Raw genomic sequence first — 25,950 nt, 5'->3', positions numbered from 1 at the left:
AGTTACAAGACAAATCAACCACCAAGGTGAACTTCTCCAGAAAGGTGATTGCTCCGGTTGCTGCAGACAACAGAGGTAACAAATAGAGGGGCCCTGCCCCCAGCCAGGGGGGGGAAAGGGATAATAGAGTTTATTGGACTGTGTGGATTAGATGGCCTGGTACATCAGAACCACAGAAATATAAGGCCCTGGTGGATACTGGTGCACAGTGCACTCTAATGCCCTCGAGTCACCAAGGGACAAAATCAATTTATATTCATGGGGTGACAGGAGGTTCCCAAGAACTGACTATGTTGGAGGCCGAAATCAGCCTCACTGGTAAAGACTGGCAAAAGCACCCTATTGTGACTGGCCCAGGGGCTCCATGTATACTTGGTATCGATTACCTCAGAAGGGGATATTTTAAGGATCCCAAAGGGTATCGATGGGCCTTTGGAACAGCTGCTGTAGACACAGAAGGTGTTAAGCAGTTGTCTGTTCTGCCTGGCCTATCAGAAGATCCGTCTGTTGTGGGGTTGCTACGAGTGGAAGAGCAACAGGTACCGATAGCTACAAAAACGGTGCACAGACGGCAGTATCGCACCAACAGGGATTCCTTGCTCCCCATTCAGAAGTTAATTCATCAATTAGAGAATCAGGGAGTGATCAACAAAACGCACTCGCCCTTTAACAGCCCCATATGGCCAGTGCGTAAAGCCAGTGGAGAATGGAGGCTGACGGTGGACTACCGTGGCCTGAATGAAGTCACACCCTCATTGAGTGCTGCTGTGCCAGACATGTTAGAACTCCAATACGAACTGGAGTCAAAAGCAGCTAAGTGGTATGCCACCATTGACATTGCTAATGCCTTTTTCTCCATTCCTTTGGCCAAAGAATGTAGGCCACAGTTCGCTTTCACATGGAGGGGCATTCAGTATACCTGGAACCATTTGCCCCAGGGGTGGAAACATAGTCCAACTATTTGTCATGGGTTGATCCAAGCTGCACTGGAACAGGGAGGTGCTCCTGAGCACTTACAGTACATTGATGACATCATTGTGTGGGTCAACACAGCAAAGGAAGTTTTTGAGAAAGGAGAGCAAATAATCCAGATCCTTCTCCGTGCTGGTTTTGCTATTAAGCGAAGCAAAGTGAAAGGACCTGCCCAGGAAATTCAGTTCCTAGGCATAAAGTGGCAAGATGACCGTCGTCACATCCTGACAGATGTGGTCAACAAAATCACTGCTATGTCTCCGCCCACTAATAAGAAAGAGACACAATCGTTTCTGGGCGTAGTGGGTTTTTGGAGAATGCATGTTCCAAACTACAGCCTCATTGTAAGCCCACTTTATCAGGTGACACGGAAGAAGAATGATTTTGTGTAGGGTCCTGAGCAGCAGCAGGCTTTTGAGCAGATTAAACAAGAGATAGCCCGTGCTGTGGCCCTGGGGCCAGTACGGATGGAACAGGATGTGAAGAACATCCTCTACACTGCTGCTGGAGAGAAAGGCTCCACTTGGAGTTTGTGGCAAAGAGCCTCAGGAGAGACCCGAGGCCGATCCCTGGGATTCTGGAGTCGAGCCTACAGGGGGTCGGAGGAGGGCTACACTCCAACTGAAAAGGAGATCTTAGCTTCTTATGAGGGGGTTCGGGCTGCTTCCGAAGTAGTCGGTACTGAAACACAGCTCCTTTTGGCACCTCGACTGCCAGTGTTGAACTGGATGTTCAAGGGAAAGGTTCCCTCCACCCATCAGGCTACTGATGCCACTTGGAGTAAGTGGGTTGCGTTGATTACACAACGAGCACGGATGGGGAACCTCAGCCATCCAGGAATCCTAGAATTCATCATGGACTGGCCTGAAGGTAAAAAGTTTGGAACACCACCAGCAGAAGATTTATCTCATGCTAAAGAAGCCCCACCATACAATGAACTATCAGGGAATGAAAAGAAATATGCCCTGTTCACAGATGGATCGTGTCGTATTGTGGGAAAGCATCGCAGATGGAAATCTGCTGTGTGGAGCCCCACACGACAAGTTGCAGAGGCCACTGAAGGGAAAGGAGAATCGAGCCAATTTGCAGAGGTAAAGGCTGTCCAACTGGCCTTAGATGTCGCTGAACGGGAGAGGTGGCCAATGCTCTATCTTTACACTGACTCATGGATGGTAGCAAATGCCTTATGGGGGTGGTTACAGCAGTGGGAGCAAAATAATTGGCAAAGAAAGGGCAAGCCTATTTGGGCTGCTGACCTATGGAAAGATATTGCTACCCGAACAAAAAATATGGTTATAAAGGTGCGTCATGTAGATGCTCATGTGCCCAAGAGTAGAGCTACAGAAGATCAGCAAAATAACCATCAGGTAGACCAAGCTGCCAGAATTGAGGTGGCTCAAATAGACCTGGACTGGCAGAACAAGGGTGAGTTATTTTTAGCTCGGTGGGCCCATGATACCTCAGGTCATCAAGGGAGAGACGCAACATACAAATGGGCCAGAGACCGAGGGGTGGACTTAACTATGGATGCCATTGTACAAATCATTCATGACTGTGATACATGCGCCACAATTAAACAAGCTAAGAGGATGAAACCTCTCTGGGAGGAAGGGCGATGGCAAAAGTACAAATATGGGGAGGCATGGCAGGTTGATTATATCACCTTGCCACGATCTCGCAATAGTAAGCATTATGTGCTCACCATGGTGGAGGCAACAACCGGGTGGCTTGAAACATATGCAGTACCCCATGCTACTGCCCGAAACACCATATTAGGTCTGGAGAGGCAAATCCTGTGGCGACATGGCACCCCGGAAAGGATTGAGTCAGATAATGGGACTCATTTTAAAAATTCACTTGTGGATACTTGGGCCAGAGAACATGGCATCGAGTGGATTTATCATATCCCCTATCATGCACCAGCCTCTGGTAAGATAGAACGCTACAACGGGTTGTTAAAAACGATGTTGAAAGCAATGGGTGGTGGAACATTTAAACACTGGGAGAAGCATTTGGCAGAAGCCATCTGGCTGGTTAACACCAGAGGATTAATCAGTCAAGATGGTCCTACCCAATCCAGCTCCCTACATATTGTAGAGGGAGATAAGGTCCCTGTAGTACATGTAAAGAACATGTTAGGAAAAGCAGTTTGGGTTTTTCCTGCTTCTGGGAAGGGCAAACCTCTTCGCGGAACTGTCTTTGCCCAGGGACCTGGGTCCACCTGGTGGGTGATGCAGAAAAACGGGGATGTTCAGTGTGTACCACAAGGGAATTTGATGTTGGGGGAGTGCAGTCTGTAATCCCATGTGTTAAGCATGATGTAGTGATGTAGAATAAGGGGTGGAATGTCATGGTTTTATGATTTTTGGTCATCAGTATTGCACACCATAACATCATGTAATGCACTGGGGGTGGGGTTTGATATCTGCCGAATGTTCGTCCGTCGGAGAAGAACTACTTTTCCCCAGGAGACTTTGCGGTCAGCAAGGGGATATAACTCCAAGCAAGGTCGCCTGATTCCTTCTTCTTCGCCTGCGCTTCTTCGCCTGTGCTTCTTCGCCTGCGCTTCGCTATCTGCGCTTCGCCGCCTGCGCTTCGCCATCTGCACTTTGCCGTCTACTGCACTTCTCACCCCAGCATTGTGGTGAGGTCTATACAATTCAAACAGACTCTCTCTCTCTCTCTCTCTCTCTCATTGTATTTTACTAATACTATATTTAGTAAAATCATTTGTTTCACCTCAGATCAGTGCTGTTGTTTTCAAGTATTTTGGGGTCCCTGCTTCCCCTTTCCCAGAGGCGCGGATCCGCAGATCCCTCCGCCCTGCTGGTCACGGAACTGGGCCGGACCAGCCCATAAACCGTTGACAACAGGGCACTGCATCAATGTCAGTGCCACCAAAAAAGGATGGAGAGTCTCAGCAATTGGGGGCCCCTGGCTGGGGAGCACTGAGGCTCCCTTTTGCTGCCTGGCTGAAGGGGCAGCGCTGTGATCAAGGCTTTGGGTATTCTGATCTTGTGCAGGAAGAAACGGGGTGTGTGGGCTACTGATGGACTCGGACTGAGCAAGTGGGGCACACGTGTGCTGGGGAAGAAGCTCTCTGGAATGATTTCCAAGTCTTTAAACAAGGTCCAAAGAGGCAAGAGAGTGGAATTCAGTGTGGCAGAGAAGGGCTGAGGGATGTTGTCACTGTGGGAGATTGTTGGAGATTACAGGGAAAACCTCTGAGCTCTCCCATAGGATCATATGGGGACTCCTCAGAGAAGGTCATGTTGCCAATACCCCATCCAAAATCTTCCTGTGTCCCTCCAAGTGTAAATGCACCTGCTGCTTCCCTGAAGTGCCAGTAGACCACTGCACGTATCATGGGAAATGAACAGGATGAGCTGGAGAGCTGTGTACAGTCGTAGGGCCATGATCTCACTGCAGTCACAGAGATGTGGTGAGACAGTTCACGTGACTGGAATGCTGTCATGGAGGGCTGTGTCCTTTTCAGGAACGATAGGCTGGGGAAGCGAGGTGGAGGAGTTGCCCTTTATGTGAGAGAGCTGAGTGGGAATGAAGAGCAGGGCTGGTATGGCCGACAGTGTTGTGGGGTGTACTACAGTCACCAGATCAGGAGGATGAAGTCAATGAGGCGTTCTACATGCAGCTGGATTCTTACAGGGGACATGAATCATCCACATATCTGCTGGATAAACAACATGCCCAGGCACGCAAAATCCAGACGGATCCTGCAATGCGATGAAGATAATTTTGTCATGTAGTTGTTGGAGAAGCAAACAAGAAGTGGGGTGATTTTGGACCTTGTTCTTTCCAGCAGGGATGGGCTAGATAGGGATGATAAGTTTGGGGGCAGCTTGCGATGCAGCGATCATGAGATGGTGGTGTTCAAGATCTTGGGTGGAAGAAGTAAGGCAAAAAGTGGGATTGCTGCCCTGGACTTTCAGAGAGCCCACTGCAACAATTTCTGGGACCTACTTGGAGGTGTTTCATGGGCTCGGGTGCTTGAAGGTAAGGGAGCTCATGAGAGGTAGCCAACATTTAAACAGCACTTCTTCCAAGCTCAGGATCGGTGCAACCCTAAGAGTAGAAAATCAGGGAATGGATGCAGGAGGCCTGCGTGGATGAGCAAGGAGTTCATGGATAAGATCAAAGGGAAGAAGAGGGTTTAGAAAAAGTTGAAAAAAGGGCCTGTCCGCTTGGGAGGAGTACAGGAGTGTTGTCAGAGCCTGCAGAGAAGTAATGGGGAAGGCCAAAGCTCACACTGAGGCAAAGCTAGCGAAGGAGATAAGGGATATTAAGCAGGGTGATCTTCCTACTCATTTTAATTTTCTTTCCTTTTCCTCCTTTTCTCTGAAAGCTGTGAAGTAATTCAAGCCTTCTGTGATTTCCTTATATAGCATACAGCTTAGACAGATAAAATTGTGAGAGTGTCGACGCATGAAGGATTAACATTTTGTGGAAATCTCCTGAAGGACTACAAGAGGAACATGGCTGGAAAAGGACCTTAGAAGTGATTCTTTCTGCACAAACTGACAGGTCAGCCCTCCCCTACAGTGGTAGTGCTATGGTTCCAGAGACACCCAGCTGGACTCTGTGATCAATTTGTGCTGTTGTGTCACAAGGAACAACTAGTGAGATTGCAGAACCATCAGAGTAAGGCAATGCCCGGGTGAGTGCGAGTGCAGGAGTCGAAGTGAGTGTCTGCAGCCTGCAGGGAAAAGGAGGAGACTGGCGTAGGACTGCATAGAACAGCCTCTGGTGGAGATGGCCAACAGCACTGGAAAGGCTGGAGGGCCCTGAGAGAAAACCAAGGTCTTTGTCCTCTAGGATGTGGCAGCTGTGTCTGCTGCTGAGGCTCAAGTGGCACGTTGTCCTCATGCCACAGGGGCCTCCTTGCCTCCTTGCAATCCTGTAGGGAGGCCAGTAGTTGTCATATCATTTTTCCTCACAGAACACTACACATGCACATAGGACAGGTGTACTCTTCTTGGACAGTTGTTCCCTTCTTTGCCTAAGGAACTGGCTAGAGGGCCGTGCCCAATGGGCAGTGGTTAATGGAGCTAAGTCCAACTGGTGACCCGTTACAAGTGGTGTCCCCCAGGACTCGGTACTGGGACCCATCTTGTTTAATATCTTTATTGATGGTCTTGATGAAGGCACTGAGTGTGCCCTTAGTAAGTCTGCAGATGGCAACAAGCTGGGAGGTAGTGTTGATCTCCCTGAGGGTAGGGAGGCCCTTCAGAGGGATCTGGATAAGCTGGATTGTTGGGCTGAGGGGAATGGGATGAGGTTCAACAAGGCCAAGTGCCAGTTCCTGCACTTTGGCCACAATAATCCCATACAGCGCTATAGGCTTGGGGCTGAGTGTCTGAATGACTGTGAAGAGGAAAGGGACCTGGGGGTGTTGGTTGAAGCTCGGCTGAACACGAGCCGACAGTGTGCCCAGGTGGCCAAGAGGGCCAACGGCATCCTGGCCTGCATTAGAAATAGTGTGGCCAGCTGGAGCAGGGAGGTCATCATCTCCCTCTACTCAGCACTGGTGAGGCCGCACCTCAAATACTGTGTTCAGTTTTGGGCCCCTCACTGCAAGAAAGACTTTGAGGACCTGTAACGTGTCCAGAGAAGGGCAACAAAACTGGTGAGGGGTCTGGAGCACAAATCCTATGAGGAGTGGCTGAGGGAGCTGGGATTGTTTAGAATGGAGAAGAGGAGGCTCAGAGGAGACCTCAGTGCACTCTCAAACTTTTGCCTCATTTCCCAGGCAACAAACAGGACCCGGGGAAATGGCTCTAAGTTGTACCAGAGGAGGTTTAGGTTAGACATAAGGGAGAACTTTTTCTCTCAGAGAGTGGTCAGACAATGGAATGGCTGCCGAGGAAGTGGTGGAGTCATCGCCCCTGGCAGTGCTCAAGAGGCATCTGGATGAGTGGCTATGAGATATGGCTTAGGGGCTTGTAGTAGCAATGGTAATCGGAGGATGATTGGACTGGATGATCTTGCAGGTTGTTTCCAACCTTGTGATTAAAAGATTCTATGATTCACATTCCACTGAATGTGGAAGAGCCTTGGGACATCAGGGAGGGACAGGACCACCCTTCCCAGAGGCTGCAGCTATAGCCCTACCCTTCTGTTGCATCAGACAAACCAAGGGCTTGCCTCACTCTCAAAGCACCTGCACAGGGTCTTTGCCTGCCGGGAATCACGACCTCCTATTATCTGCTCTAACATGGATGTGGGGAGGCTTTGTTGATAATGGCTCCATAGGGACCAATTAACACTCCAACACTCTCCAACATTTCTGGACAGCGTTTTGACTGCACCTTCATCATTTGGTTGCAGCCGTCTTCTCTCAGTACCTGAAGTTCATGGACACCACATTCGCTGTGGGGCTCATTACAGTGCAGAAAGATCTAACAAGGCATGTCTCTCAAGTCTTCAAGACTTGAACTGTTCATGAGGGAGGTCTCAGTGTTGCAGACAAAGTTTTCCAGGAGCACTGTCCAAAAAGTAGTCGCTGTATTTAAGGCTATTTTCATTACAGCAGACACAGAGATGTCAGTGAGTGCGGCACAATCCCTGTGACACAGATGGCAGCTCTGTCAGGGAGAGTGAAGTACAGCCAGCATGGGGATAGCATTGTGGGGATGCAAGAGGGAAATGTAGTCAGTGAGAGCTGATAAGGGGATAGTGACTGCACCAGACAAAGATGGGAATTAATGTAGATGGAGGAGAAAGAAGCCTGTGGAAGAGGAGGGATGCAGGGGGCCAGTTGCTTGTGGCCAAATGTGTGGTCAGTGCTGGTCTGGGTGGGTGCGTGGGAGGCATGGGAGGGAGCTGACTCCCTCCAGGACCCAGGACTACAACCTGAGGATAAGATGCCTCAACTGATTCATCTGGATCCCATCCCTATGGAAGTGTAAAGGGCTGTCCAGCAGAGCCAGGGAGCTGCAGGGAGATGTGTGGGGGGAAGGAAGGAGCCCTCAGCAGCACAGGGGCCTTCTGCTGCTAGAGGTGCTGCATGGGGCTGGGGGCTCACAGTTGCACTGCACACTTGTTATCTGGGCATCCCTGTGAACGACAGGTTGGCCATGAGCCAGCAGTGTGCCCTGGTGGCCAAAAAGGCCAATGGCATCCTGGGGTGCATTGAAAAGAGCGTGGCCAGCAAGTCGATGAAGGTGATCCTCCCCCTCTACTCTGCCCTCGTAAGGTCTCATCTGGAGCACTGCGTCCAGTTCTGGCCTCTCCTGCACAAAAAAGACAGGGATCTCTTGGAAAGAGTCCAGCGGAGGGCCACAAAAATGGTGAAGGGCCTGGAGCATCTCTGCTATGAGGAAAGGCTGAGTGAACTGGGTCTCTTCAGGCTTGAGAAACGACGACAGAGTGGGGATCTAATCCAGGTTTACAAATATCTGAGGTGTGGGGGCCATAGTGGTGAGGCCAATCTCTCTTCAGTGGTACGTGGAGACAGGACAAGGGGAAACGGCCGGAAACTGCAGCATAGGAAGTTCCGCACAAATGTGCACAAGAACTTCTTTACAGTGAGGTGACGGAGCACTGGAACAGGCTGCCGAGGGAGGTTGTGGAGTCTCCTTCTCTGGAGATGTTCAAGACATGCCTGGATGCCTACCTGTGCGACCTGGTGTAGGAAACCTGCTTTGGCAGGGGGTTGGTCTCGATGATCTCTAGAGGTCCTTTCCAACCCCTACAGTTCTGTGATTCCGTGATGATACCTGCAAAGATAAGCATGCACACAGATACTGCCCTGCAAACAGGCATTTTCCTGACTGGCAAAAATGGGCGCACTGACTTTTGGGTGGCAAGTGTGACAGCAGAAAGGAAAAGAAGGAAAAGACGCAAGACTTGCAAAGAATAGGCTAATAGACACCAATAGAAGGCCCGGTTTTCTCCCTCCAGGTTGGGAAATGCCTTCCCAAAAGCAAGCAGTGGGCTGGAGGAGGCACCAAAACCAAATCCTTTCCCTCTCCTCATTGCACATGCTGACATTTATTTTAAGAACAACAAACAAGACTACAGTGAAGAAAGCTCCAGAACAACTCAGCTACTTTATTGACCCCCTTCCCTTTCCTCTACAGATGATTTTCAGAATACCTCCACGAGACACGTTACTGCTCTCCTGACCCTTCCCTCAGATTCATCAGCGCACTCACAGATTACTGAGAGCAACACATGCACACAGACACACAGAACATCCCCACACAGACACCTCTCCTAAGTAAACGGCACCAAAAAGCTGCTGGCAGGAAGAACAGAAGAGGAAAGCAGGATTTGGGTAGCAAGGAGAGGCCATCTGAAGCTCCTGGGTTAAATCCATTCTGCAGAGGGTGCCAGTGATGCCATCTCCTTTGCAAACTCCTCCTGTGTGGGGAGAAGAATTGGGGTCTCCCCCATCTTTGGGCTCACCAAAATTCTTAAGGTCTCTCTGTAGGGGGTTTCCCCATGAGAAAGGAGGTGCCAGCTCAGAGGGAAATTTCCTGCACCAGAGACACTTGCAGGGCCACTTTATCACACGGACTGGACAATGTTTAATGATGACTGAGCTCTGGATGAAGCTCTTCCTGCAGTGCAGGCATTTCCGTGGTCTGTGCACTGAGTGGATCCCCTGGCAAAAGCTCTGCCCACACATGGGACATCTGTAGCACTTCTTCCACGAGTGCCATCTCCTGTGAGTGAGGAGCTCTGCACTCTGCACAAAGCCCTTCTCACACTCGAGGCATTTCTAAGGCTTCCTGCCACGTGAACTCACTGGTGCATGCACAGATTGGACTCCACCCAAGTGCAAACACCCTGGTACCTCAGTTTGTTTCTCCTCAGGTCGTTGCCGCTGTTTTTAATTTTTTTGGGGTCCCCTGTTTCCCTTTTTTCCAGAGGCATGGATTTTGCGAAATCCCTCCGCCCGCTGGTCATGGAACTGGGCCGAACCAGCCCATAAACTGTTGACAGGTGCTCTGCAGGCTCTGTATCTTGTGTGGCTGTGTTGGTAGGTAATGAGGCTGGAACTGCTTTTGAAGGTTCCCTGTATGCTGGGGATGCTTTACAGCCTGTGTGCGCTGTGGACATGCTTGTGGGTGTTGAGATTAGACCTGTGTTTGAAGCTTTTCTCACACTCAGGACACTTGAAGAGTCTCTCCCCGGTGTGCTGATGGCTCTTCAATTCAGAATTCCTTCTGAAGCTCTTCCCGCACTCGGGACACTTATAGGGTCTTTCTCCTGTGTGGATGCGCTGGTGGCGTTTCAACTCAGAACTGCTTTTGAAGCTTTTTGCACACTCAGGACACCTATATGGTCTCTCCTCTGTGTGGATGCGCTGGTGGCGGTTTAAATCAGAACTACTTTTGAAGCTCTTCCCACACTCAGAGCACTTGTAGGGTCTTTCTCCCGTGTGCAAGCGGTGGTGGTACGTGAGGTGGAAACGGGTTTTTACGGTTTTCCCACACTCAGAGCACTTGTAGGGTCTCTCTTCTGTATGGTGGCGCTGGTGGGAGGTGAGGTGGGATCTCCTTTTGAAGTTCTTCCCACACTCAGAGCACTTGCAGGGTCTCTCTCCTGTGTGGATGCGCTCATGTTTCTTCACATCAGAACTGCTTTTGAAGCTCTTCCCACACTCAGAGCACCTGTAGGGTCTCTCTCCTGTGTGGACACGCTGGTGGACAATGAGGAGGGATCTCCATTTGAAGCTCTTCCCACAATCAGAGCACTTGTATGGACTCATTGCTGAGCGCATGCACTGGTGGTTAACAACGCTGGAATCTTCCTCAAAGTTGTTTCCACACTCAGTGCATGGATTCTGCTTTTTCTTCTGGCTCACATCCTTGCTCCTGGGTTCTTCAGGCTCTCTCTGACCTATGTTGAAGTCCAACGGGCTCCTCCCTGTCTTTCCCAGACCCTTTCCCAGTGGCTCCATGAGCTGCTCACCCTGACCTTGCTCCAGGCCTCCTTGGACATCCCTTCTGATTTCTTCTACACAGACACCACCCCACCGCCTTTTGGCCACACCACTTTCCTCCAGGTCCTCCAGTATACCTGCAATCCCAGTTCCTCCTGGATGAAAGAGGAAATCCAGAAATAGCACACAGTGCCCAAAATAAAACACAGACAGAGACGGCTCTTCCAGACCCAAACTTCTTCCCTCCACCACCTCACCTGGGCTGAGGTCTCATGGCACGGCCTCAGGGCTACGCACATCTGGGATCCAGGGCTCTTCCCCTCCTTCAAGCAGGGAGATCACCATGGGTTTGGGGCCTCGATGTGGAGCTTCAATGGAAGAAATATGGAGTGTTTCCCAGAATCTGGCACAGCCGCTTGACCAGCAACTTTGCAGTACATCCATCACCATGGTGAAAACAAGATTAGGGCCATAATAACAGTGGGCAATCACACACCCATTAGAATGTTTCCTTTAATATTTTCCAAACAGCTCAATACCCAAGGCTTCAAGAATGTTCATGGGAATAGACTAGATGATCTTGCAGGTTGTTTCCAACCTTGTGATTCAATGATTCTATGAATGGAAAATAGAGGCAACAAATGCAGAAGTAACAACCTGAAAGTGGTCTGTCTGCTGGGGCTGGAGGCACCATACAATGCAGCAACACAAGGGCTGTTTGCAGGGAGCTGGTTCTCCTGCTCCAGGCTGATGCCTGCTTGCCAAAACTGACTCTGGGGCTTTTATCAGTCTGTTGTGAATACTAACCCTTTCTGATATTCATGCTTCTCATTCTTTCCTTTGTTGCTGTTGTAGTTATCAATATGTAACTACACGGCAATTTTACTAGCTCCAGCATGCAGAGGCTCCTTCTGTGCAGCCAAAGGTGCCCTAACGAGGAGGAAAGGCAGCATAGCCCTCACCCAGCGAGGCCACGCACTGGTACGTCTCCAGCATCACGTCCCGGTACAGCGCTCGCTGCGCAGGGTCCAGCAGCGCCCACTCCTCCCTGCTGAAATACACGGCCACCTCCGCAAAGCTCACGGGCTCCTGCAAGCAAAGAGGCTCCTTGCTGGGAACAGCCAAGGCCCAGGGAAGCAGCTCAAACAGGACACAAACTCCCGTCCCAGCCGCTTCTCTGGCCCCAGCACACACATGCTGGCTGAGGCCACCTCCCTCTCCCCTGCATTCACATCCCTCGCCCCTCGGCCTCTCCTGCCTGCTTTCCCCAGCCCCTACCTGAGATGCATGTGCGGTGGCCATCTGCTGCTCTCCTGCAGCTGAAATGATCACGGCTGGAAGGCAGAATTTGAACTGGAGCCTGCAGGGACAAGAGAAATGGCAGGGGAGCTGTGAGGGAACGCAGCAGTCCCTGTCCCAGCCCAGCCCTCCACAGCCCATCTGCAGGGCACTGCCTGGGGGATGGCACAGCAGGCCTTGCACAGGAACACAAGCAGCAACAGCACTGGTAACGCTCTGCCTACAGCTGATTACAAATCACAAAGCTGACTCCAACTGGGTGGCACAAAGAACTGACAGCCGGTTCAACAGCTGAGGGTACATGGACTGTATGCCTAAAGACAATGCATAGCAAGGAGGCAGTCATCTTACCCCTAAACAGGGAGCAGCCCAAGCGCCCCTTGAGCTCTCCTGCACAGCAAGGGCTGCACGACAGGATCTCCGTACAATCAGGGATGGCTCTCAAGATCACACCTCTACAGAGATCCCACTCGGCTTCATGTCAACACACCTTGCTGACACAGATCTTCTGTAAGAGACTCATGGTTGGTTTGGAGCTTTGTGAGCTTCTCTAAGGTGCTTTGTTAGAGTGATTATCTGAAGGTAATCACAGAATCAGAGAGTACCCGGGGTTGAAAACAACCAGCTATGTGCAGAGACACCGTCCAGCAGACCAGTCTGCTCTGAGCCACATCCAGCTTGGTCTCGAACACAATAAAGGATGGGGAATCCATGTCCTCTATGGGCAAACTGCTCTTGTGCACACACTCAGAAAGTGAAATACTTTCTCCTGATATCTAAAATAATCTCCTCTGTCTCAAATTAAAACCATTCCCCATATCCTATCACTATCCACGCTTGTAAACAGCCGTTCCCCTCCAGTTTATACGTTTCCTCCAAGTCTTGGAAGGCCACAAAGAGGTCACCCCCGAGCCTTCTCTACTCCAAGATAAAAAAAGCCCAAGTCCCTCATTGCCGAAAGATTGCCTCGACGGCGGCATCTCCCTGCTCTCCCACCAGGGGGCGCCGCTTCCCATTCAGCTCCGCACGCACACCGCACTCCAGGGCACGGTTCTCAGCACCGTGCGCCCTTTGCACGAGGCAGCCTGGGCTGCACTTTACTGACACTTTGCTGCACACTTTCTCAACGTGTGCTCCAGTCAGCCCACAGGTTACCAGCTTTTCAGCTTCTATTACACAGCCCAGTGCTGGGGCTGGCGCAGATGCTGGACGTGCTCAGGGCCCGCAGCTGAGCGCTGAAGGCACCGGCAGCTGCAGGGACAGCCTGAACAAAAGCCTTGGGAGGGGTTCGCACAACCCCAGGTGAGCCCAGCGCTAAGCACACAAAAGGTAACTCTGAAAGGGCCGCTAAAGGTAGCTGTTGCCTGCTGGGTCCCCGAAGGGAAACTGCGGGCTGCCCGGGAAGGGAAAGGGGAGTGGAAATTCCCCCCTTGGAGGCTTCACATTCAGACACTCAAAAGAAAGCATCGGGGAGTTGAAATTTCCAGTAATCAATGCATGCGTGCAGAGCTGCAGAGTGAGGTCATCTCGTGTCTCCCGTGGCCCAGAGAGAAAAACGCAGTCCCAGCTGGGCTGTGTTACAGAGAGACAACCGGGCAGCAGAGCACGCTGAGCTCCTCTGCTCACTTCCTCGTTGTCCCAGCTCCAACCCCTTCCTGCGCCCCTCGGAGCCCAAGCCGGGCAGCAACACGCCTAGGAACCGCTGCTCGCCTCTTTGCAGCCCGTCTGGCCCAGCAAACCCACTGTGCTGGACAGGAGCTGGAGCCGGGACCGGGCTCCCGCCTGGGCTACAGCAGTGCCGGTGCCGCCCCGCCCGGTGACGCTCCCCGCTCGTATCCCGCTAGTGCTGGCAGGGGGCAGGAAGCGTGCGCTCCTCTGCACGAGACGCGAAGGGCTCCTACCTTGGGTGCGGAGCAGGCTGCTCCCGCCTCTGGTGCGGGCAACCGGGCTCCTGGGTGTCGCGTAGAGCAGAGGGTGCCGAGTGCCCTCAGCCCGGAGCTGGCCGCAGCACGGCCTCGCTGCTCCTCCTGCCACCGCCGTGCTGCCCGGACGGCTTCCAGCCAGGCTCTGGCCGCTTCGGCACAGCCTCAGGTCCAGGCAGCAATTCCCACAGCGAGCACGCCCTGAGCCGGCTACCGGGCCTTGGGCAGTTTCACAGCTCGTTCTCATGGCACATCTGCACCCGGGGAAGGGGGGGGAGGGATGTGGGCTGCGTTTTGTTACGCTAATGAAGCATCCCTTTCTGCTGGGTCTCTTTGCTTCCTTAGGTTAAGCTCTACAAGAGCCAGCTCTGCTCTTCGCTGCTGTAGATCTACAGATTTTAAGGTCACCCAGAAAGAACTGCCCTCGGGTTAACCGGGGGTTTGTGTCTGGGGAAGAGTGCTTCCTGTTCTGTTGCATTTTCTGTGGGGCAAAAGTGGGCTCCTACTTTCATTTGGCAATGTTTAAACTCTACACATCTTGAAGGGTGAAGGAGCGAGTGTGCTCCCCTTGAGGGTGGATCCATAGCTGGAGGTTCGGTCATGGCGATCCTTGTGGGAGGACAACCCTTGGGAGCAGGGTCCCACTTGAGGTGGTATCTGGAGAATTCCAAGAACCTCACGGTTGAAATCTTGCAGGAGTGAGGCTATAATGTGCTCGGGAATGTAAGCTTTGAAATACTTTGGAGAAATCATCACAACAGAAATGTATCAGGGGCATTTGCAGTTAGCTGCCAGGAAGGGGCCTGCTAGGATCATGTGACAAGTAAACGTCCAAACTGGTTTTTCATTGTCATTACCTTTGTGATTCTTAAGTGTTTCTGTTATAAAATGATTGCTTGTGGAATTCCACATACAATACAAGTGCTCTTGTTGCTGGGGACATTGGTTATAGCTCTTGCCCAGGGAATTTGGTATTCCCGTGCCCTGGGGAAGTAGGCAGAGTCCATTACCCAGCAAGGGAGACTTCATAAGCGGCTGCTGTGTGGTGTGAATGCTGACTATTGGATGCAAGGTGTGAGTGGTGTGAATGTGGGAATCGAGTCTAATTGGCTGTTTGTTTAACCCTGTATTTGTTATCAGAGGCTTGACCTGTAGTAGTGTCCAGGGATTACAGTGGAATAGAGGAAAGTGGCATTTCGGTTGGCGTTGTGTACTGGGCTTTAAAGAGGAATATGCATTTGGTCACACTAACGTTCTAGCTATAAGGTGTGGACTTTGGGGAACAATACAGAATCACTGAAATTGAGTATGGAGGAGCACGGGGAAAGGAAGTTCCCAGGCAAATTCCACTTTAGATACTGCTGGGGAGCCTAGGGGCCCCATGAGCAAGACAACTTCACTAAAAAATTGTGATCGATGGTGTTTGGAAGGTGATGACCATTTAGCAGTTCATCTTGTTTGTGCCAAGGCAGGAGATGAGACGCTGGAAGTGATCAGCCTTCATCTGCAGAGTCCTGGGAAACTGGATATCTGAGTATCCCAGTGCAAAATGAGGTTTACTTTCTTAAGCCTTTACAACTTAGTATAGGTAAACAGGTAGGGATACACAAATGTTTGTAGGTGCCAAATTCACCAAAGCCTTTCCTAGGGCAAGATTTACTAGAACAAGTGGAAGCCACAATCTTTTGGTTTTCTCCATCCATGTCTGCTGAACTTGTTTACATCTCCCAAAGTCTTTTGCTAATCGGAGTGAGAATGTCTGTCTTTTCTTCTGGTGAATTACAGATTAAGGAAGCAAAATACAGGACCTGGATAACCTAATCGAGGGGCTAAGAGAGTATTCACAAAGCAGAGGACACAGGGGTGCAGACTTTTGTTCCAGATGGTTAAAAGTTTAAACTGAGGGTAAAGGAAGGTATTCAAGATAAGACCAAATCTTGATAGAGGACTTAGGAGAGCATGTGGGAGAAGGAGGGTGGATTAGGGTTCAGAACAAAATAATAGTTCCCGCCTCCTTATTATGGGCCATAATCATGGCTGAGCACAGGAAAACTCATTGGGGAACGGAGACCCTGTATAAATACTTGAGGCAACAGATTGTGGCTTGGGATTTATACACCACCACTAAGCAGGTAACATAGCAATGTGAGATTTGTTTACAGAATAGTCCTAGAACAGGCCCCAGGCTGCCAAGGGACAAATAGGGAAGGGAATTTGTCCATTGGGCAACAATGATGAATTGATTTCTCTGAACTCCCAAGAGAAGGGGGTATAGGTATACGTTGGTATTAACAGACACCTTTTCAGGTTGGCCAGAAGACATCTCAGCCCCAGTGCACTGCTAAGAAGACCGGACCACTGGAGCTAAGGATTGAGAGACAATATGTTTAGAATGTGTTCTATGGGTTGCATGTGTTACATAAGACTTGCTTCAGCCTGGTGTGAAAATACCTGTTTAAACATCACTAAAGGAACAGTGGTTAGCCTAAAGCTCCCTGATTGCAGGATATGTACAGCCTTAGCAAGAGATGGAGGAATGGAAATCCCTCAGTGTGGGACTCCCTCCACCATTTGGACACCATGGGGTGGAGCAGGAAGTAGGCGTAGGTGTGCAAATAAAATCAGAACAATAGGAAAAAGGACCTAAATCCAGTGTACAGCTATAGGCAGGCCTCAATGTAAGACCCTTCCTGAGAACTAGAAGGACATTATGCAGAAGGATGCTTAGTGCTGCAATGGAACAGCTCCTCCCCCAGGGATGCTGAGAAGCTCTTAAAAAATGGTGAAGCGGGGGATAACCCCCTTATAGACAGGTCCTCTGAGCTCCATAGTTTTATTTGGTGGTTTATTCCTAGTCCAGGAGTAAGTGAATCAGAAAAGGCAATTGTCAGTATAGCAGCTACACTGGAGAATATCAAGAACTCAGCTGTGGATTGCAGACAGAGGTGTCGTCTATTAGTCAAGTAGTATTGCAGAATGGAATGGCTCTTGATCTCCTCTTGGCCAAAGAAGGAGGGGTGTGGGCTAGAATTAATCAAAACTGACACAACTCAATAAAAGACACAGATGTGCACACTAAACAGTGGGAACAAATTCAGGTGATCCACCAATTTACTTTGGATAACACCTCATTTGGATTTACTGAGCTGTGGAGCAGATTAACCAGTTGGTTAGCGAGCTTTGTCTGGCTAAATCTACTCTCTCTTCAAGGCTTGTGCAGTCTTACTCTTTCTTGGAATATTCCTATGTGTTGTTACGTTGTTTCTTGAGTATGTTTAATGGAAGCAGCATAAGCTGCGCCAAAAGATGGAGAGCGGGGTGTGTTTTCCATAAATCCCCAGGAGAGAATGGCATCATCTAGCGACGTGACGCTTGCCAGATTATAGAAAAGGGGGGAATTGATGTGGAACATATTTCTGTAGAATTGTGTAGGAATTGTGTACTGGGTAAGGAGGTGTAGAGCAATCAAAATCAAAACAGACACTCGTGCTCACTTACTGGTTCCTTGCTGTGCCACTACAGCAAGGAATAGGAGCTGCAAGTCACGATAACTCAGTAATTGGGGTGGAGAATATTATAACAACTTCTTGGAACCAATGAATATCTCCTCATATACTAAGTATAGTATCAGAATAATCTACGGCTACTTTCTTAGAATCAATCGTAATATCCTCTCCTATTCTTGCATGTGGGTAACTTGTCTCTATAAACATCCTTAAACTGTCCCTTTACAGTGTGCAGGTTAGGAGAGGCTCCTCCCTCAGCTCCCAACGTGAGTGCGCAGTGCTGTAACTCAAAATAGACCTGATTTATATCATTTTGTGGTTATGGAGTTGGATTTCCCACAAGTCACCCTGTTCAGGCCATGGACTGTGTTTTTCTACACATATGGAAGTTCTGCTTAGGCTTGAGTGGGACAGAAGTGAGAACACTTGGCAGAATCTGGTGAACCAAGTCCCAAACTAGACTAAGGTGGGCTTCTTTGTTAGCTTGTTATTGGTTTTCTTTCATTTTTTGGTTGTTTTTTTTTTCTTTTCTTTTTTGTTCTCAAGAGCGGAATCAGAAGAGGATGTGCAGACCCTCTTTGCAACAATGAAACCGGCACTTTTGTTACTAAACCATGGCATTCTAGAAAGCTTTGGGCGGAGGAAACACTTTTGGTCATGTGTACAGCTGGGTTATCAGCAGAAAGGAAAGAGGTGCAGCTGTGATCACAGCAAAGGTCAGAGGAACATCCCCTGCAGAAAGATGCATAGAGTTTAAACATTGCCAAGTGAAACTAAGAATCCACTTTTTCTCCACAGTAAATGAAATAGAACAGGAAGCAGTCTTTCCCAGATACAAATCCCCGGTTACCCTGAGGGCGGTTCCTTCTGGGTGGCCTTGAAGTCTGTAGATCCACAGCAGCAAACAGCAGAGCCGGCCCTCGTACAGCAGAGAGCTTAACCATGCTCATGCCTTGCAGGGAAGACCGAATTGAGAAAGCAGGATAGGAAGTTGTTCGCAATAGCACTCGCTTGCTCAGTGAGTAGAAACGTGACATCAGTGCCATGGGCAGCACTCAGTGAGGAAGTGACCCAGCTGCAGGGAGGTGCTGCCCTCGAGAGCAGGGCAGCCGGAGATTGCCTCTTGCTGGGAGCTGCTCACGGGTGAGAGGAATTAAAGGAAAGGCAGGGCAGCAACGTGGGGACCTGTGACCACAAGGATGTGCAAATGTCCCCAGCAAAGGAAGAAAAGAGACCCAGCAGCAAGTGACACTTCATTAGCGTAACAAAGCACATAGAATCTTAGAATCACAAGGTTGGAAAGGACCTACAAGATCATCCAGTCCAACCTTCTCCTCATCACCATTCTAACCACAAGCCCTAAACCACATCACGCAGCTCGTCATCCAGACACCTCTTGAACACTGCCAGGGACGGTGACTCCACCACCTCCCTGGGCAGCCATTCCACTGCCTGACCTCTCTGTGAGAGAAATAGTTCTTCCTCATGTCTAATCTAAACCTCCTCTGATACAACTTGCAGCCATTTCCCTGTGTCCTGCTTGTTGCCTGGGTGAAGAGGCCACATCCCTCTCCTCCACATCCTCCCTTCAGGAAGTTTTACAATGCAGTGAGGCTTCCCTTGAGCCTCCTCCAGGCTAAACAATCTGAGCTCCCTCAGCTGCTCCTCATAAGACTTGTGCTCCAGACCCCTCACCAGTTTCTTGCCTTTCTCTGGACACGCTCCAGGACCTCAACATCTTTCCTGTAGTGAGGAGCCCAAAACTGAACACAGTACTCGAGGTGCGGCCTCACCAGTGCTGAGTAGAGGGGGATGATCACCTCCCTGCTCCTGCTGGCTATTTCCATTCCACTATTTCTAATGCAGGCCAGGATGCTGTTGGCTCTCTTGGCCACCTGGGCACGCTGTCGGCTCATGTTCACCTGAACATCAACCAACACCCACCCCCAGGTCCTTCTCCACACTCATCCAGCTACTCATACCCAAGCCTATAGCGCTGCATGAAGTTGTTGTGCCCAAAGTGCAGGACCTGACACTTGACTTTGTTGAACCTCATCCCATTCACCTCAGCCCAGTGATCCAGCCTGTCTAAATCCCTCTGAAGGGCCTCCCTACCCTCAGGCAGATCCAAACCACCTCCCAGCTTGGTGTCATCTGCAAACTTACAGAGGGTGCACTCAATGCCCTCATCTAGGTCATCAATAAAGATATTAAACAGGATGGGCCACAGTACCGAGTCCTGGGGAACACCACTTGAAACGGGTCTCTGTCTCGCTCCAATTTATAGGAGGGAGATGAGGTTCTTCTAATATCTGTATACCCGGCATGAGATTAAGAAACAACGGTTCATATGTTGTTCCATCCAGTTTATTGCCAAACCTAAACAGGGAGATGGGGAAGGGAAGGAGGGCGATAGTAAAGATGGAAAAGAAGCAGGAGTTGCGTAAAGCGGGGATAGTCACCAGCAGGATCCAGCAGCGGTCCCGTTGCACAGCGTTTGAAGGTCCCAGGCAGATGCAGCAGGGGGACAGGGAGCAGCAGCATGGCCGGCCTTGGGCAGCAAGCAGGTAGACAAGGAAGTCGAGGAGCCAATCCTTGAAGCTGCAGCAGCGCTCAGGCAGCAGGCACAGGAGAATTTGACAGCATGCAGAAGTCACCTCAGGAGGAATCTGATCGTCAGGAATCCCTCTACCCTCATGGTTTTCAGTTCCTCTTTTATCCTCCTTGTTCTCCTGCCTACCTGACAAGGATGGGCCTTGAGCAAGAGTCATTGAGTAGCCCCTGAGATGGCCAACATTCTGAGATAAGTCCACACAAAGGAGCACTTCACAGCTATTTAGCTGCAGTTCATGTCGCTCTCATTGCCCCTGGCCTTGTCCATCTGTGTCCCCCAGACAAAGGATCTCACAACCTTTGCCCAGGACTTGCCTGGACTTGTTAATCTGTGTCCTTCAGACAAAGGATTTCACAATCCTTACTCCGGACTTGAACAAGTCCATCTGTGTCCCCAGCAAGCTTTGAGACACAGAGGTTAACAGAATAATATCTTACAGTCACCAGCTGGACTTCATTCACCACTTCCCACTGGGCACAGCCCTCCAGCCAGTTCCTTACCCAAAGAAGCGTAAACCTCTTCAGACCATGGGCAGCCAGTTTCCCCACAAGAAGCCTGTGAGGGACCGTGTCAAAGGCTTTGCTGAAGTCTAGGTAGACTACATCAACAGCCCTTCCCTCATCTACCAGACTGCTCACCCAGTCACAGAAGGAGATCACAGAATCACAGAATTACAAGGTTGGAAACAACCAGCAAGATCATCTAGTCCAACCACCCTCCCATTCCTATTAGTACCACAAACTACTAAACCATATCTCATAGCTCCTCATCCAGGCGCCTCTTGAACAATACCAGGGACGTCGACTCCACCACCTCCCTGGGCAGCCATTCCAGTGCCTGACCACCCTTTGAGAGAAAAAGTTTCTCCTAATGTCCAACCTAAACCTCCTCTGGTATAACTTCTGGTCATTTCCTCGGGTCCTACTATTTGCCTGGGAGAAGAGGCCAGACCCTTTTGCACCACAACCTCCCTTCAGGAAGTTGTACAGTGCAATGAGGTCTCCCCTGAGCCTCCTCTTCTCCATTCTAAACAATCCCAGCTCCCTCAGCCACTCCTCATAGGATTTGTGCTCCAGACCCCTCACCAGTTTTGTTGCCCTTCTCTGGACACGTTACAGGTCCTCAAAGTCTTTCTTGTAGTGAGGGGCCCAAAACTGAACACAGTACTCGAGGTGCGGCCTCACCAGTGCTGAGTAGAGGGAGATGATGACCTCCCTGCTCCTGCTGGCCACACTATTTCTAATGCAGGCCAGGATGCCGTTGGACCTCTTGGCTACCTGGACACACTGTCAGCTTGTGTTCAGCCGAGCATCAACCAACACCCCCAGGTCCCTTTCCTCTTCACAGTCATTCAGACACTCAGCCCCAAGCCTATAGCTGTATGGGATTATTGTGGCCAAAGTGCAGGAACTGGCACTTGGCCTTGTTGAACCTCATCCCATTCACCTCAGCCCAGTGATCCAGCTTATCCAGATCCCTCTGAAGGGCCTCCCTACCCTCAGGGAGATCAACACTACCTCCCAGCTTGTTGCCATCTGCAGACTTACTGAGGGTACACTCAGTGCCTTCATCAAGGCCATCAGTAAAGATATTAAGCAAGATGGGCCCCAGTACCGACCTCTTGGGGACATCACTTGTAACGGGTCTCCAGTTGGGCTTAGTTCCAACCCCTGTCCATTGGGCACGCAGCAAATATGTGGATGATTCATGTCCCCCATGAGAACCAGTGCATGGGATTGCAAGGCTACTTCCAGCTGCATGTAGAAGGCCTCATCAATTTCATCCTCCTGATCTGGTGACTGTAGTACACCCCACAGCACTGCCGGCCATACCAGCCCTGCTCTTCATTCCCACCCAGAAGCACTCCACATGTTCTTCATCCTCTCACAGGTGCACCTCAATACATTCCATTAGCTCTCTCACATAAAGGGCAACTCCTCCACCTTGCTTCCCCAGCCTATCGTTCCTGAAAAGGACACAGCCCTCCATGACAGCATTCCAGTCACGTGAACTGTCTCACCACATCTCTGTGACTACAGTGAGATCATGTTCCTGTGACTGTACACAGATCTCCAGCTCATCCTGATTATTTCCCATGCTATGCGCACTGGTCTACTGGCAATTCAGGGAAGCAGCAGTTGCATTAACACTTGGAGGGACACAGGAAGATTTTGGATGGGGTATTGGCAACATGACCTTCTCTGAGGAGTCCCCATATGATCCTATGGGAGAGCTCAGAGGTTTTCCCTGTAATCTCCAACAATCTCCCACAGTGACAACATCCCTCAGCCCTTTTCTGCCACACTGAATTCCACTCTCTTGCCTCTTTGGACCTTGTTTAAAGACTTGGAAATCATTCCAGAGAGCTTGTTCCCCAGCACACATGTGCCCCACTTATTCAGTCTGAGTCCATCAGTAGCCCACACACCCCGTTTCTTCCTGCACAAGATCAGAATACCCAAAGCCTTGATCACAGCGCTGCCCCTTCAGCCAAGCAGCAAAAGGGAGCCTCAGTGTTCCCCAGCCAGGGGCCCCCAGGTGCTGAGACTGTCCATCCTTTTTTGGTGGCACTGATAATGACACAGTGTCCTGTCTGGCCCCCTGCCCTGCATTCTAAACGTTTTTCTAGGGGCATGAGTTCTGACTGCACAGTTTTGCATTTCCTCACTCCAAGAATGTGAGACATTGTCACTGTAGACAACAGCAGCAGTAGGAAGTTTGAGAAGGAAAATGACTGCCCTCACATTGTATTTTGCCCACTGACTGATATTTAGTCCCCTAAGCAAGACAGAGAGTACGTCTGCTCCTGTGAGCAGAACTGTAAGCTCCATTCCATCCATCCCACCAAATACACACAGCAACCCCATCCCATCTCACCTGCCCTGCATCTCCTGCCTGCAGAGCCCAGAGCCATCCATCACACACAGCACACCCGTCACAGGACCGTTCCCACCACCTCTCACTCATGCTGATGATGCTGCAGCACACAGGGCCTCCAGCTTTGGATGCCAATGTGAGAAACCAGTAACATGTAACAGCCTTGCACATGTGTTGAGGACTTGCTTGAAAACCAAGGCCATGTTCAGAGTATAAAGGACATGTGTCATGGTTCTATGTTTTTTGTTTGTTTGTTTGTTTGTTTTTATTTTGGGTTTCAGTATTCCACATCAAAACATCATGTAGTGTACGGGGTATTGAAGTGTTAATGCCCAATCCCAGGTACCAATCCCTGTACATTACAGAAGTCACGGGATCTGGCCCTTCCGGGTGAGGGGGGCGCTCTCTTGCTGCCTGGCAGTGGGTGCTGGAGGGTGCTTTCCTAGCCGTTCCAAGCTTTTCAGGTTTGACTCAGTCCCGGGAAGCCTCTCTCTCATCTTGTCTGATTTATTAATCTCAATTTCAATTAAATTGTATCTATTGTGTTATCTTGTATTCCGATATTATAGTAAAATAAGTTTTCCTCCATAGATTGTTGCCGCTGCTCTTTTCCTCCCTTCCTTCCTTCCCATTTTTTGTGGGACTGGGGTGGGGGGGAGGGCAGAGGCCTGTCGCCCCTGTCACGGACATAGATTGATCTAGTCAACTCCGTGACATGATAGCCTTGTAAGGCAATTTAAGTAAACAACTAGTTGCAAGTTAAGCTGTATGAGGAAGCTGTTATGGGAAGTAGGCGTAGCAGGGAACTTCATGTTGTCATGGTTACAGGTTGACGTAAATGAGTAGTGCCCAATGAGAAGGCTACAAGTGTACTGTAAGGTTATATACTCTGATGCTCTACCATTACTTAGCTGCTAACTGGTATCGAGTCATCTCTAAGATCCCACAATCCCGCTCCCAAATGGCGCCCGAACAGGGAGCGGAGGCAGTCTGAAAAGCTTTGGGGCTTTGCTATGGGAGGAAGGACGCCAGACGAGTGAGCGCTCGCTAAAACCGTGAAGGAAGACAACGTGGAGCTGGAGGTAGCCCTGTCATTATCAGAGAGCTTCTTAGAGAAGTGAGGCATAAAGCTCAGTGCCAAAGTCCTATCTGCATTAGTTACAATGGGCCGGGCAAAAGGGCATTTCAATGATTCAGTACAGGTCTTTTCGAAATTAAGGAGTGGTGATGCTATTTGGGACGCTGTAATAGATGTAGAAAAGTGGGCAAAAAGGATGCAGAGCCCTTGGCGGGAGGTTATTAACTGCCTAAAGAAATACCAGGTAGAGAAAAATACTGCCCAGAATGTGGTGCAAGTTTTAGACCTGGCTGAAGGCAGTAAGACGACAGAATCGGTGTTCGGGGTGGGGGACAGTCAATCTTTGAACCATCAACCCCACCAATTATGCTGGAAGCTGAAGTTTGCAATCCAAATTCCCCTCATTGGACTGCCCCAAGAAGATTGATCCCAAGACCCCATCGCTGCCTACCCCATCCGTGACGGATGGATCAGATCAATCTACCCGACCCAGGCTGCCAGCACGGCCGATTCTTCTGAATCCCAAATCAGGTCAATCATCATCCAGCGATGATGAAGCTACCTCTCGGGAAAGGAGAGTTGGCGGGAGATTGGGGGGACGTGGTGGCTTAACTGTACAACCTATGGGGGGTGGAGAATGGTCAGCAATAATAAGGGATGCAGTCCTGGAAGGAGAATGGGGGGTGGTCAGGTCGTTAACACAAGGGGCATATCTGGTAATTCATCAGCCTGGGCACGGGAATGGGCAGGTCGCCAAATATGTACAAATAGACTGGAAGCTGCTACAACAGTTATGTAATACTGTGGCTGATTATGGGCAGCCAGGCAAATGTTACAATGGTTATGGTCCACGAATATGATGGTGCCAGAAGATATTAAGCATATAATGAAACTGATTTGCTGACCCTCACAATTGATGGTGTGGGAAAAGGCCTGGTGGATGGAGTGTGAGGCTTCGACCAGAGTAAATAGACCTCTGGGTGACCCGCTTGCTAATGTTACCCCAGATATGTTAATGGGGATGGGCAATTACACAACCACTCAGGTTCAGATGACTTTCCCTGCACCCATTCTATGGGAAAGCGTGCGCTGCGCTCAAATGGCCTTGCAATTTGTGCCCTAAGAAGAGGTGCAACCATACTACGTTACAATTAAGTGGTCAGATGGGGAACCATTTTCCTCCTTTATAGACAAATTAACAGACTCCCTAATGCCTGAATCCAGCCTCACCCCAGAAGCCAAGGAAATTATGCTGAAAACATTAGCAGTAGAGAAGGCCAATGCAAAAACACGGAGTATCCTATTGCAGTTGCCACGATCAGCCAGTGTAGCAGATATGATAGAGAAGGTGAACCAATCTGGTGTAGACGCATCTGCAGCTATGATTGGGAGAGTAGTGGAACAATCAATGCGTACCTCAGTGGAATCAGTCACTGCCGCTTTAGCAGCTGCACTAAGGCCATTGGGGATGAAGGAGAGGGCTGAGTCTCAAGGGTCATGCTTTAGGTGTGGAAACAGGGGACATATTATAAAACAATGTAGAGAACAGGTTTGGTGCAAAAACTGCAAGAATGCTTCACATGCAACTTTAGCCTGTAGATAGGGTCAGGGAAACTGGTGAAAGAGCGCTCCGCGTCTGAGCATCAAGACACAAATGCAGGTGCAAGTCAATTACAGCCAGCCACCCGAGGGAGTCTGGGATCAGACTTGGTTACCGCAGTAAGCACAACATTGATTGATCAAAACCCGGTAAAAATAGCTACCACAATAAC

The 25,950-nt window shown here is 50.0% G+C and overlaps 3 protein-coding genes across 10 annotated transcripts in view; 1 reads left to right on the top strand and 2 right to left on the bottom strand.

The window, feature by feature from the left end:
• LOC125686094 (zinc finger protein 501-like) overlaps nt 1-25,950 on the bottom strand; it is a 474,399-nt gene that overhangs the window by 73,307 nt on the left and 375,142 nt on the right. The window lies entirely within an intron of this gene.
• The window catches only part of LOC125686095 (zinc finger protein 501-like), a 239,099-nt gene that overhangs the window by 82,639 nt on the left and 130,510 nt on the right, over nt 1-25,950 (top strand). The gene's annotated exons all lie outside the window — the stretch shown is intronic.
• Nucleotides 1-25,950, bottom strand: part of LOC125686098 (zinc finger protein 485-like) — a 322,586-nt gene that overhangs the window by 178,074 nt on the left and 118,562 nt on the right. The window contains exon 3 of the mRNA XM_048929746.1: nt 11,845-11,971. Within this exon, the coding sequence (XP_048785703.1) occupies nt 11,845-11,971 (127 nt within the window). The remainder of the gene's footprint in view (nt 1-11,844; nt 11,972-25,950) is intronic.

This window comes from Lagopus muta, chromosome 31 (assembly GCF_023343835.1).
Source record: "Lagopus muta isolate bLagMut1 chromosome 31, bLagMut1 primary, whole genome shotgun sequence".
Taxonomy (NCBI): Eukaryota; Metazoa; Chordata; class Aves; order Galliformes; family Phasianidae; genus Lagopus; species Lagopus muta.
The sequence above is the reverse complement of the archived record's forward strand: the minus strand, read 5'-3'. Positions and strand labels throughout refer to the sequence as shown.